The sequence below is a fragment of the Malaclemys terrapin genome, chromosome 10 (assembly GCF_027887155.1).
Source record: "Malaclemys terrapin pileata isolate rMalTer1 chromosome 10, rMalTer1.hap1, whole genome shotgun sequence".
NCBI classification, from domain to species: Eukaryota; Metazoa; Chordata; order Testudines; family Emydidae; genus Malaclemys; species Malaclemys terrapin.
Genome location: NC_071514.1, coordinates 44,903,200 through 44,916,443, shown reverse-complemented (window position 1 = coordinate 44,916,443; position 13,244 = coordinate 44,903,200). Strand labels below are relative to the sequence as shown.

At 40.2% G+C, this 13,244-nt stretch overlaps 1 protein-coding gene across 11 annotated transcripts in view; it reads right to left on the bottom strand.

Moving 5' to 3' along the window:
* The window catches only part of NEO1 (neogenin 1), a 553,038-nt gene that overhangs the window by 137,148 nt on the left and 402,646 nt on the right, over positions 1-13,244 (bottom strand). For 7 of the 11 annotated variants that reach the window (XM_054041102.1, XM_054041112.1, XM_054041104.1 and 4 more), the window contains exon 8: positions 1,318-1,537. In XM_054041102.1, the coding sequence (XP_053897077.1) occupies positions 1,318-1,537 (220 nt within the window). The remainder of the gene's footprint in view (positions 1-1,317; positions 1,538-13,244) is intronic. The other 4 variants (XM_054041106.1, XM_054041113.1, XM_054041109.1 and 1 more) reach the window with 1 other exon arrangement.

The following is a 13,244-nucleotide window of genomic DNA, read 5'->3' as shown; positions in this document are numbered from 1 at the left end:
CCTCCCCATTTGCGGGGCCTCAAAGCCCAGGCTCCAGCACAAGCACAAACATCTACACTGCAATGTTATAACCCCACTGCCCGAGTCAGCTGACATGGGCCAGCCGCAGGTTTTGTATTGCAGTGTGGACGTACCCTTAGGCACTGATCCAGCAGGATTCTTAAGCAAGTGCCTAACTTTAAACACAAGAAATCCTACTTAAGTTAGTGTCATGACTCACATGCCTAAAGTTAAACAAATGCTAAAAAACTTTGCTGAATTAGGGCCACAGCAGAATTTGTGTGGGCCAAACTAAGTGAACCATAGGAGGTATTAGCAGCTAATCAACCCCTACCTACATGGTAATGCCCCAGAGTTTCCTAGGTAATTCTCTAAAGGTTAAGAGATGCTTCTGCCCCTTTTCTCAGGAGAGAAGCACTTCAGCAGGAAGTGTCTTCCTGGTTCTTGATGAATATTTACACAACTGAAGACCCTGAATTGGGGGAGGCAGGCAGGCATTCCCAGAAATTTGCCCCCTGAGTTCCCAGATGGTAGAGACACCAGCTCCCTGACATCCCCTGAAGACTTGCAATACTTAAACTGAGTATTAACTCCTGTTTACCAATTAGGGGAGTTTCTACCTCATGGTGATGCTAGACTGCCATTCTGAGCGGCAGATCCTTTCACTAAGAAAGCTGGATGTATTGAATTCAACTGGTGAAGCATTGTGCCAACACAAGATGCATGAATAATCCGCACTACAATGATTTTAATGGCAATTGTTGTACGTAAAGAAGTCAACAGTCACCAACAGTTACCACACTGTAGTATCTGGAATCTGACAGTATGTCCCTGGTTTTAGAACATGAAATAATTTCTGCATTTCAGATATTGTGGTGTGATATCTATTGACTGTTTAAGGGCTAACATGGTGCAAGAGATTACCACACTATCAGCATCCCATAGGGGGCGATAAAGTCCACAAGCACTTTTAGCTATTAAGCAGTCTGCAACCGACCCTTTGCAATGATTCATAACCAGGCTGGTGCCCACTTCACGAACACGCTTCAGTTTGAAAACTACCAATGTTTGTTTTTCAAGTATATTTCATTTGTCCCTTGAATATTTAGCCCTGGAACAAATATCAAAGACTGCTAATTCTAATTGTTCCCAGTAAAACTTTGGCAACCCCTCTAGCCCTTCAGCTTTTGGACACTGTATGGAGCCATTATACATATATTGTTTGCCCTTAGAAACTAGTGTGAGGGGACAGTATTTGAGATGTGAAGGGATGCAGAAAACTGAATTCAATCCAATTCACAAGCAGAGGGTCTTTACCTGTTTATACCTTCCTTGGTGTAGAATACCGTATAGGTGAGGTTGTCTCCATGAGGATCTGATGCTGGTGTCCGCCACGTGAGTTTGATGAAGCGAGTAGAGACGAGGGAGGCCACGACATCTCGAGGAGCCGAAGGCAATGGTCCAGTTGTAGCTGGTGCTAGATGGTCAGTAGTGGCACTGGTCAGTGAAGTGGGAGGTAATGTTGGGATGGCAACATCTTGTCATGTGCAAACATTGGGGAATATGAAGGGCAAACATCACGACGGTTTAAAAAAAGAAAACAGAAAAAAAAACAAAAGAAATAAACAAAACCACGATGGGAAACAAAACAAAATGAACACACACACAAAAGGCCATTAAACTGAAGGCTGACATGCAGGCAAAAGGTAACTACTGAAAACTAATGGGAAATATTAAAGGACACATCATTGTAGAGCAAGCAGACCAAATCTCGATTGTAATGGAAGTGGCAAGGGAAGGGGAAGGGTGAGAATTGAGGAAAAATATCACCTCATAAGAGGACACATCAGTGCCCAACAATATTTTTCATTTTTTGTAAGAAATAAAAAAAATCAACTTTCATTTGCTATTCAATAGTACAGTCAAACCTGATTTTCTATTTTACTTTGTTAAAATGTGGTATTAATTTGTACTAGACTCAGTTATAAAAGGTATTCTTTGGATTATACAAATCTCATTGAAGAGGCACTGCAAGGTTATCCAGTTCTGATGGGCAAATTATGAAGTAGGTTAGCAGAGTTCCAGTCACGTATCAAACTATAGTGTCACCTACCTGGCTGCATAGTACCATGTAACTGGCATCTGAAGGAGTTTGGGGTGTAATACAGTCAATACATCTGATGCAGTGATATTCTTCCTATGAAATTTAGACAGGTGCTCCTATCTTCCACCCAAATCAGGTATTTCTCTCCAATAACTAGTTTATTGATTTTTAATTACAATTTTAAAGGGTATTAACAGAACCACACCTAATATTGCTTCATGAGATGAAGAATGCTATGTAAACTTTGTTGTCGAATGTCTTGTATGTCATCAGATATGACACCTCTATAGTAATGCTGAGACAAATCCCTTGGATTAATATATTAAAAAGTGGTAAACTGTAATCTGATGCATGTTAATAGCAGCAGCTACTGTATGTAAATAGTTTTATGCTAAATCCCATTAAGGGAATCCATGCAAGCCTCCACTAAATCTAGTGCTAATATTCCGTGTAGGAGAAGCCCAGTTACATGCAGTACTATAGACTGTGCATGCAACAACTCTGATTGCTAAAGTCACCTGACATTTTCCATTACAAGATTTTTTTTTTCAGTTGCTTACAACTTTATTAAAAACTTAAACCATTCAGGTTGACTTGTTTTTGGAAATGTCATCTAAAACGGTTCAGCCATTTCCAAAAATGTGGTTAGGGAATAATACATGTTTTTAACATTCTTACAAACATTTTGTTGAGAAGTCATAGTGCCTCCATGATATGGAGCAGCAACTTGACATTTTAGGATGTGGACCCTAAACTCAGGTGTCTAAAGTCAAAAAGTCCAAATCATTAACTGTCCACTTTCTAAGCTGTGTCATAATACTAAAATAATAGCAAGGTATTATTGTTCCTTTATAGTTTTTCTGAAAATTATTTTGTACTTTGTTTTACATTAACCATGTGTAAGCCTAATCATCATGTCCTAAATATTACTGATGTGAAATCTGAATGAGCACTAGTTGAACAGTCTAACAATCATTGTGATTACTTAGATAATGGAACTGTTTTTGACCTTCTTGGAAATCAGGATTAAATTGGTATTTACAATAAGCTAAAAACATCTTTGATGCATGCTATGTAGCTTGCATCACATTTCAGGCTTTACATTTAATTTTAGACACTTTAGTAGAGGCTCTGGTGTGAATTATTAAAATTCGGAGTTTGCCTCACTCTTTTGCCGATGGTACACATATGCTATTAAATTTCTTTTATGCAGTTATGATATCAATAGGAAGAAGGAGGAAGTGACTGATTGTTGTGCACTAGAGGCATAGAGGGACAACTGCAGTACTGGTGGATGATAAGCACCTCTGTCATGAGTGGCAAGGACACAGACACATCCACAGAATAAAATAATGTTACAGTTGCATGAACGACAAACAAGACAGCAAATCAGCGCAGACACTGAAAGACAGAGCTATTGACAGTGTTACTAAAAGAACCTTCATTTTAAATTCCAAATATGAAAACTGTCAACAAAATATCCTCTCAGTCTTGACCAAGCAGAATTCTCTGTTCTCATAGTTTCCATTTCTCAAACAACTGACACCAATGGCTAAAGCAATATATACAATACACTTACAACAATGCTTATAGTTTAGTTCAGGGGTAGGCAACCTATGGCACGTGTGCCGAAGGCGGCATGCGAGCTGATTTTCAGTGGCACTCACACTGCCCCGGTCCTGGCCACCGGTTTGAGGGGCTCTGCATTTTAATTTAATTTTAAATGAAGCTTCTTAAACATTTAAAAACCCTTATTTACTTTACATACAACAATAGTTTAGTTCTATATTATAGACTTATAAAAAGAGCCCTTCTAAAAACGTTAAAATGTATTACTGGCACGCAAAACCTTAAATTAGAGTGAATAAATGAAGAGTTGGCACACCACTTCTGAAAGGCTGCCGACCCCTGGTTTAGTTTATGCTTCGTATCACTTTCATATTGCAGGTTCAGTCCTTAAAAAAACAAAACAAAACCAAGAACAACTCGTCATGTTTTTATAGTGCTAGAAGTGATATTCATTGGCTGATAGCCTAGAATATTTGCTTTTATCAGACCTACAGAATATGATGAGAACTACTTAATATGAAACAATCACGCACACGATGCTTCAAAGACCTATACTTTTATTGGTTAAAGGACCACAGCAAATAAGTCTCCATCTCTCTTCTATCTTCTCCTTTGATTGAGACCTTGCATTCCCTCGACTGACTGGGCCTTAACTCCGCCCCACATATCATATACGCCAATCTACCACCATAACTACCACTATATCACCACTATAACTGCCACATAGTCCACATCTTCTGAAATCCGCCCCCCCTCCCCTTTAAAAGCTCCTGTCTGACCTTGTTTACATTGGCAACGTTTGGGAAAAGTGTAGGTGAAGCCATCATGACCACTAAATTCCAGTGACATTGATATTATTGCTGGGATACTGTGATCAGAGTCTATTTACTTTAAGAAGAGTAATTTTCAGAGATTGTCTAAGGCCCCCAGAACCTGGGATAGGTGTGTTTTTGCTGAGAAACTGAGATACAACAGACTAATAATCCTGCCAAATACCAGCATGTACAGAATGCCATTGACTCTTCTCAGACAAACTATGTAGTGCAGTCAGCATTCCCAACTTCAAACAACTCCACTAGGCTCTCATCCATTTCAGAATCCAATCCAAGTTTTTTCCCCCTTATTTCTTTATGGATTTCTTACAGACATCTGGTCCTTGTTCTTGGGCCAAATAAGAGCTGCAGCAACCCAGGAGAGATGTGGCTGTATGTGGCCTTACACTGCTTCGCCTAGTACTCCTAAGTGTATGGGAGGTATCAAAGGATAAAGGGGGCAAAGCAGGAGAATAGCATTCATCAAAGTGCTTAAGTGCATGCTTAACCTTAAGCATATTCATAGTCCCATTTAAGTCAGTGGAGCTCCTCTGAAGCTCATATTTAAGCACCTGTCTCACTGGACTGTGTCCCTAATCACTGACACCCTTTATGTTCCCTCAACCAATCTTGCTATTGTGGATAAAAATGTGGTAGCCTTCTATATAGCTCCTGTAATCATGAATAATCTCCCAGCATAGCTGAAGACTCTCGTTTTTAATTCCAGTTGAAAACCTATTTTTCCCCTGCAGATTTTATTTCCTTTCCTTCTATTCTTATCTCTGTTACTTCATTATTTAATTCCATTAAGTACTTTGGGATTCAGTTTGTGTGAAGAGTGCTATACAAATATCAAATTGCACTGTACTGCATAGAAGCCATGTCAGGCAGCCATTCGTCTTCTGAAGTGGTAACTTCTGGTCCATCCCTGAAAGATGACTGCTCCACTGCTACAGGGTAGCATTTTCATAAGCACTTAACTGTGTTTGGAACCTAAATTCCATTCCAGGGGGACTTAGGCCCCTAACTCAGTTAGGCACTTTTGAAAATTTTACCCACATAATTCCACATAGCATCAATTTCATTGGCTTAACACTCAAAGAAAGTTAATCATAGCCACCCTTTTAGTTGCTCAGCCTAATTCTAGGAAGAATGAGGGAAACAAATATCTGTTATGAATTTAAAAAGAAAAAAAATTAAACTAAGTAGCAAATCTTTTTCCACAATAGCAGTTCTCCCTCCTAAAATCCAACACTTCTTGACATTCTAATTTCAAAATATGCATCTTCAGATTACATTAGATTAATGTTTTGGTTCATGTATGATGTCTTGGTAATAGTGTCAGGTGATTTATTTAAATTATAAGCTCTTTGGGGCAGGGAACTTGTCTTATCTATCTTTGCAAATCATAGAATCATAGAATATCAGAGTTGGAAGGGACCTCAAGAGGTCATCTAGTCCAACCCCCTGCTCAAAGCAGGACCAATTCCCAGCTAAATCATCCCAGCCAGGGCTTTGTCAAGCCGGGCCTTAAAAACCTCTAAGGAAGGAGACTCCACCACCTCCCTAGGTAACGCATTCCAGTGTTTCACCATGTTATTTAAAAGAGTTATATAAAGGTTTTTAAATAACTGAACTGAACCCAAAGTACCTGATGAAATCTGCCCATAAAAAATAGCTCTAATGAATTTTTTTAAATTCATGTTTAATTTAAAACACGGTCCACTTCTTAATATATTCATCACTACATATAATGAAACACTCCCATCATTTGCTTGAAGTAATCTGTATACTGTATTTGAGGAACCTGTAGGCATCAAGCCAAAGCATCTGGGAGAGCTGCCAAAGTTTCCCAGATTAACAAAAACTCAGTTGTGTCCTTGTGTAAGACCAAAGACTGGAAATACTTCTCCTAACTGCATTGTAGGTAGATCACGCCAACACAACAAAAACCAGCGGGGTATGAAAAATAAACCATGAACCAAATAAATGCATGAAGGACGTGTAAATTGTACATGTAAGGTAAGCAAGGAATAGGCAAGCAAACTCACCCATGGGAAGCAGCAATTAAATATCAAGTTGGTAACAAATTGGTATTGTTGATAGCTATGGTATCCATTTAGAAGACCAGGTTATTTCCTTCTTCCCTTCAGCCCCGCACTCTCTTTCAAAATGCCTCAAATGCCATTACAAACAGATTTGTGAGCACAATAGCTATGTCAATGAATAATTACACTAAAATTAGTTTAATGACAATAAAGGAACCACTTTATTATCTCAAACTTTTAAGCACAGTTTAACAAGGTATTTGTGAAACAAGTCTTTACATGCATTTCATCATTTTTTCATTCCTCTGGAACATTCCTTAAATTGCTATTTCTGGGTAGTTTGTATTAATCTAATTTTTTTTTAGCAGCTTGTCAAAGATGCAAGTGATTTGTTAAGAACATGGATAAAGAATCATGTTCCACAATGCCAGAAAGATAAACAACTGATCAATTTTCTCAACTATTGCTGATATTGAGATTCTTTTAATACATATTTTTGAATGGGCTCTCAAGGAAAAAAAACCCAGACATTTTCCACACTCAGTCTAATGCCCAACGATGCTGCAAAATCCACAGACAGTATGTTTCCTTGATCATTTGAAATAAATGGTTCAGCAGAACCACAGCTGATCTTAAATGAATCAGTCCCCCTTATAGTTTAAATAGCAGCTCCACTGTGCTCAGAAGGTTATAATTAAATAATGATATGGTTGCTAAAAGTATATTTAGGGAAATGCTGAAACATGGGACTTAACTGCTTGACCGATGGACACTGAAAAGAGGCCGATTTATCTATCTGAACCATAAAGACTGGATAAACATTTTTAAATAGTATGAAACAAAACTTCCAAAATATTGCTCTTTCTGCTCCAAGAATGAAGTTTTCCAATGCATTTTATAGTAAACTCAGCAACAAAACACAACAAGATGCTTGTATTATGAGACCTAAACTGATGCAGATGACCTTTAACTACCAAGACGAATGGTCATTGCAGGCACTGGGCATTCAGTAAGTATCCAGCTATGACGCAGGGGATTGATATCAAATGTTATAATGTGGGAAATGACTAACCTACAATTAAAAAAAATAGAAAAATAAGTTTATCATCCCAAGAGATATAAATGTTCTGCCAGACATTATAATGTATGTGCTGTAGATTTCCCACACATAGCTCTGCCAATTTGCCTAGGCCATGGCCTGAAATATCCCATGTTTACGATATGCAAAGAGTGAATTCCAGCTAAGACAAGCTTAACACAAATCCTACTGACTCAGCTAAAGAGAAGATTCCTTATCACACACCTGACAGATCTGAACACCATAAGGTTCCCAGTTAGTCCAGCTGTGGCAACGTGCAGAATGAACACTGGAGTCTGTCATAACATTCCTTGGCAAATATTCTAGTCCAAGGGCTTTTCTTGAATAGTGACTACCTATTGTGACAATTGTAACAAAATGCTTTGTAATGTGCACAAATATCCACAGGGGTCTAGACTGAAACCAAAATCATTTTTATTGGTAACTTAATACAGATCTGAACCCAGGTCTCCAGTGGTGAAAGCACAGTATAAAACATTCCCTTGGTGGTTTTCCATCCAGTAAAAAAGTGAGGATGACTACTACATTTTGATGGATTAAGATGGTACAATTCTTCAATGACACAGCAAAGAGAATCTCATCATTATTAATATAATTTGCTGGGGGAGACAGAACTAATTCAAATATATTTAAGTGATGTTATCCTATGATAAGCACTTCAGGATGCTAATGTGATCATTTAAAAAAAACTTCTTTTTATCAAAAACATCACTCCCAAAGGGCTACTAAAATGAAATGTTTTACTGGTTACCTAATTATTATGAATATTTTCCATGTTGTCTAGCTCCTCCAGTTTAGATTTCCCTTTTCCTCTCTCTTTCTCTCCAACTGCACACAATGGCATAGTCACAGGCTTTCCTCTTGCTTTAGGCAATAGCATTCCAATGCCAACAGCCTAACACTGACTATACCACATGAAAATTAAAAAAATAAAATGATTATCACAAGAATGACGACCATGGTCATTTTAAACTACACCAAAGTAGTGGTTTATGTAAAACAGCAGGTTTTATTATGTATCAGACATAATAAAGAGAGAGATGTATATAGTAAAAATGTTTGTCTAGTGACCAGTACACCTAACTAGTCAGGAATCTTGCATTCTGCTGACAGCATTGCCACTTAGTGTGTGAACAACCGTGGACAAGTTGAACTCTCTGTGCCTCAGTCTTACGGATCTGCAAAATGAGGATACTACAGCTACAATCTACCTAGTAAAGACATTGTTGAGAATTACTTAACATTTGTGAGCACTCAGAGCCTTGGATATAAAAAGACTGTATATAATGCTGCAAACATAAAGGAAACCCATTTTAAGATTATAAACACAGTGATCAACGTTATAGCTGCTTGAGAACAATGAAACCTCTAGCTTGGCTTACAAAAACTTTTTTTTAAAAACAGCAAATTACCATTTCACCAAAAATCATGAACTAAGTTATTCAAAATGTTTGATAGCTTTATCCTCTTTAATTGTAAAAGTAAAAAATAAATGTCTCATAAGAACCAAATTGCCAGCGTTGAATTTAGTTATGCTGGCAAGGTTATTTACTTGTTAAAATAGCAGTCTTTTCTGTGTAGATTGACAGTCAAAGAATTACTTAATGCTAGGCCAGAATATGAATTTGAAACATATCTCAGTTCCATCAAAAGCACTGTTTGCCCAGCTTTGAACATCACAGAAAGTACCCTCTCTCCCCCTCCTACATTTAGTGACAGAATATTTATCTTTGGTCTTGGTTAGGAGGCTGTGAAACTTTAAAGAGCATTAGTCACAAGCTACATTCATCAGCTAATCAGATTCTTTGACATTTGCCTTTGCAGAATTAAGCAATATAGCATCACCTGGTGGCAGTGTTATTGTCATGAAATAATTGCACCATTACGTATTTACCACAACTTATCTTTTAAAGGGCAGCCCCCCATCTGTTTCCTGTATCTCCCTAGTCTCTTTTTCTTATGCTTGGACTAAATTTTTCTGTGCAGGGCTTATCTTTTGTTATTCCTAACAGTGCACTAGGTACTACCACCATATAACTAAATAATATATTAGTTGGTGATACAAGTCCAGTTCTTACTGGACAAGTGTCCATATCGATAAAATTGACACTTTTGCTGACAGTCGCAGCAGATCAGGTACAATGACTGAATTACTTCCTCAGTTTGTAACAGATATTCAGTACAAACACACCTGAATTACACCTTTCTTAGGGCTTGTCTACATGGACATTTAGTACGCAGCAAGCTATGGTGTGAATCTAGCCTGTGCTAGCCTGCCACGGTCTAACAATTTGTCCCCTGCTGATGTGCATTAACAGTCCACTAATGCGCTCTGACTTAGTCCTGTTTCAAAGAAGACTAAATCAAATCACTATAATAAACTCTTAAGACAATGAAGACAATATATGGACACTGTGTGTATTCTGTGAACATACATACATTCAGATGTGTGCAGTTTTGGCAATGAGTACATTTTAAAAAATATTTCATTGTAAACTTTTAAAGGAAGTCATAAAATCCAGGATAATAAAGAACACTCCTCCCAAAGTCACGGCATTGTGAAATGTTTTGCTTTAAAGGAAGGAATTTGATTTTTTCCTGTCATATAAAACAGTCATTAAAAAAGGTGTGACAGACCTTACTGACGCATCACACAGCAGTGAGTCCAGAGAGGAAGGCAGCCTCTCCTATAATCCTAATCAGAAATGCTGCATTTCAGAGAAGATACCAGCATCCAACAGAAGGACGTAAAAAGAAAAAGGCACTGAATATGTTTCTCATCATAACAAACACAGACTACTAAAAAGAAGGAAAAACCCCAAACACACAGTCATACCTTCTTCCCCCAGAGACCTGAAAACCTAATGCTCAGAAATGGGCTTTGCGTCTCAAGCAAAACACAACCATAACTGCATATTCAAAAATGAAGTAAACAACATACTGCAATGTTTGAAAATCAGTTTTCTAATATCCTGTCCCCAAGAACATGTAAATAATAATAATAATAATAATAATAAAAACTAAGCCAATGCCATCATATACGAAGGCAACACAAAATACATCCTGTATAGACTGCCCTGGGAATGTAAATATTCTTAAAATTGTATTCTTATGCAGGACTGAAATCTCTGAAGAAAAGTGGAGTCTTTAGCAATATGTGGTAGTTTAACTTCAATTTTTCATAACAGTAGAAAGCAAAAATTTGATTCTGACATCCAATACAATATATTCAAATGTAAATAGTTCTTTACAGGGAAGTTACAAATAAAAATACAGTACATACGGGAAAAAACATTTACTTTTACTGTATGTGGAGCCATTTACAGGAAAGTTACAGAGTTGAGGAGTCAGACTGCAGCAACACTACTTCTGGCTGTGATCTCATTAGGCTTCTGCTACTTACCTGCTGAGTGATCTTGGGCAAGTCACTTTACCTCTCTGTGTCTGCTTCTGACCTAACACTTTGTGTTTCTTGTCTATTTAGGCTAGGTCTATACTACGGGGGAGAGGGGTCGACCTAAGATACGCAACTTCAGCTACGTGAATAGCGTAGCTAAAGTTGCGTATTTTAGATCGACTTACCTGGCTGTGAGGACGGCGGCGAGTCGACCGCTGCTGCTCCGCCGTCGACTCCGCTTACACCTCTTGCCACGGTGGATTTCCGGAGTCGACGGCAGAGCGATCAGGGATTGATTTTATCACGTCTTCACTAGACGCAATAAGTCGATCCCCAATAGATCGATTGCTACCCGCCAATCCAGCGGGTAGTGAAGACGTGCCCTTAGACTGTAAGCTCTTCTGGGCAGATGCGGTCTTTCACTTTTCATTTCACTGTTTGTCCAGTGCCTGGCACAATCAGGCCCCAATTTCTGTTGGTGGTTGTAAGCACTAATGTAATACAAACCGCAACAATAATCTCACAAAACAAGCAGACTTGGGCATACCATTAAATGGCAGACATCCAAGGAACATCTGTAGTGGTATCATGCTTTGTTATTGACCTCTGGTGCTAGTTTATTCAAGTGTAATACTTTTTAAAGAGACCTTCAAGGATTCCCACAGTCTGGGATGGACACTTTTTTTAAATTGCAGTGTAAATTGAAATAAATACATGCATCTGTTTTGGAACTGTGGCTGGTGATCTGCTGGGTGGTATTCTAGCCCTAGCACAGAACTCTATACAGCTGCAAAGTGCCAAGCTTCAGATAGCCCTGGACAAATTTCTGTTCGAGGAATTATATTCAAAACTACCAAAATCCTCCTTGCAGTTTCAAGCGGATACAGTGTTCTTCTTGCTTCCATGTCTTGAACTTTTGTGTAGTACTGATAGATACTGTTATATTTCACTGCAGAGATGGCTGAAACATTTCCTGTATACCGTATGTCTGCAAAGTGCACTGCAATCCATGGGTACAGATCTAATGCATCTGAGGGTGCTGAGGGAATCGGCTGATGTGATTGCAGAGCCATTGGCCATTATCTTTGAAAACTCGTGGCAATCGGGGGAGGTCCCGGACGATTGGTAAAAGGCAAATATAGTACCCATTTTTAAAAAAGGGAAGGAGAACCAAGAGAACTACAGATTGGTCAGCCTCACCTCAGTTCCTGGAAAAATCATGGAGCAGGTCCTCAAGGAAACCATTTTGAAGCATTTGGAGGAGAAGAGGGTGATCAGGAACAGTCAACATGGATTCACCAAGGGCAAGTCCTGCCTGACCAACTTGGTTGCCTTCTATGATGAGATAACTGGCTCTCTGGATATGGGGAAATCAGTGGATGTGATATAGCTTGACTTTAGCAAAGCTTTTGATACTGTCTCCCAGGTATTCTTGCCAGCAAGTTAAAGAAGTATGGATTGGATGAATGGACTATAAGGTGGATAGAAAGCTGGCTAGATTGTCGGGCTCAATGGGTAGTGATCAATGGCTCGATGTCTAGTTGGCAGCCAGTATCAAGCGGAGTGCACCAGGGGTCGGGCCTGGGGCTGGTTTTGTTCAACATCTTTATTAATGATCTGGATGATCACTGCACCCTTAGCAAGTTCACAGATGACACTAATCTGGGGGGAGAGGTAGATACGCTTGAGGGTAGAGATAGGGTCCAGAGTGACCTAGACAAATTGGAGGATTGGGCCAAAAGTAGGATTACCATATTTTGTGCCTCCAAATGGAGGACACTCCCCGGGGCCCCGCCCCCGCCCGCAGCCCCGCCCCCAACTCCGCCCCCTCCGAAAGTCTCCGCCCCCTCCCCTGCTTCCCGCGAATTAAATGTTCGCCTGAAGCAGGTAAGGGGGGCGGGGGGAGGAGGCGCGGCCCAGGCTGGTCCCCCCGCGGCTCCAGCCTGGGTCGGCTCGGGCCCTGGGGTGCCGGCCCCGACCGACCACCCCCCGGCTCCCAGCCCCGCAGGCCCGGCGCGCTCCCCGACCCCGGCGCACTCCCCGGCTCCCCGACCCCGGCGCACTCCCCGGCTCCCCGACCCCGGCGCACTCCCCGGCTCCCCGACCCCGGCGCACTCCCCGGCTCCACGACCCCGGCTCCCTGACCCCGGCGCACTCCCCGGCTCCCCGACCCCGGCGCACCCCCCGGCTCCCCGACCCGGGCTCCCGGCCCGGC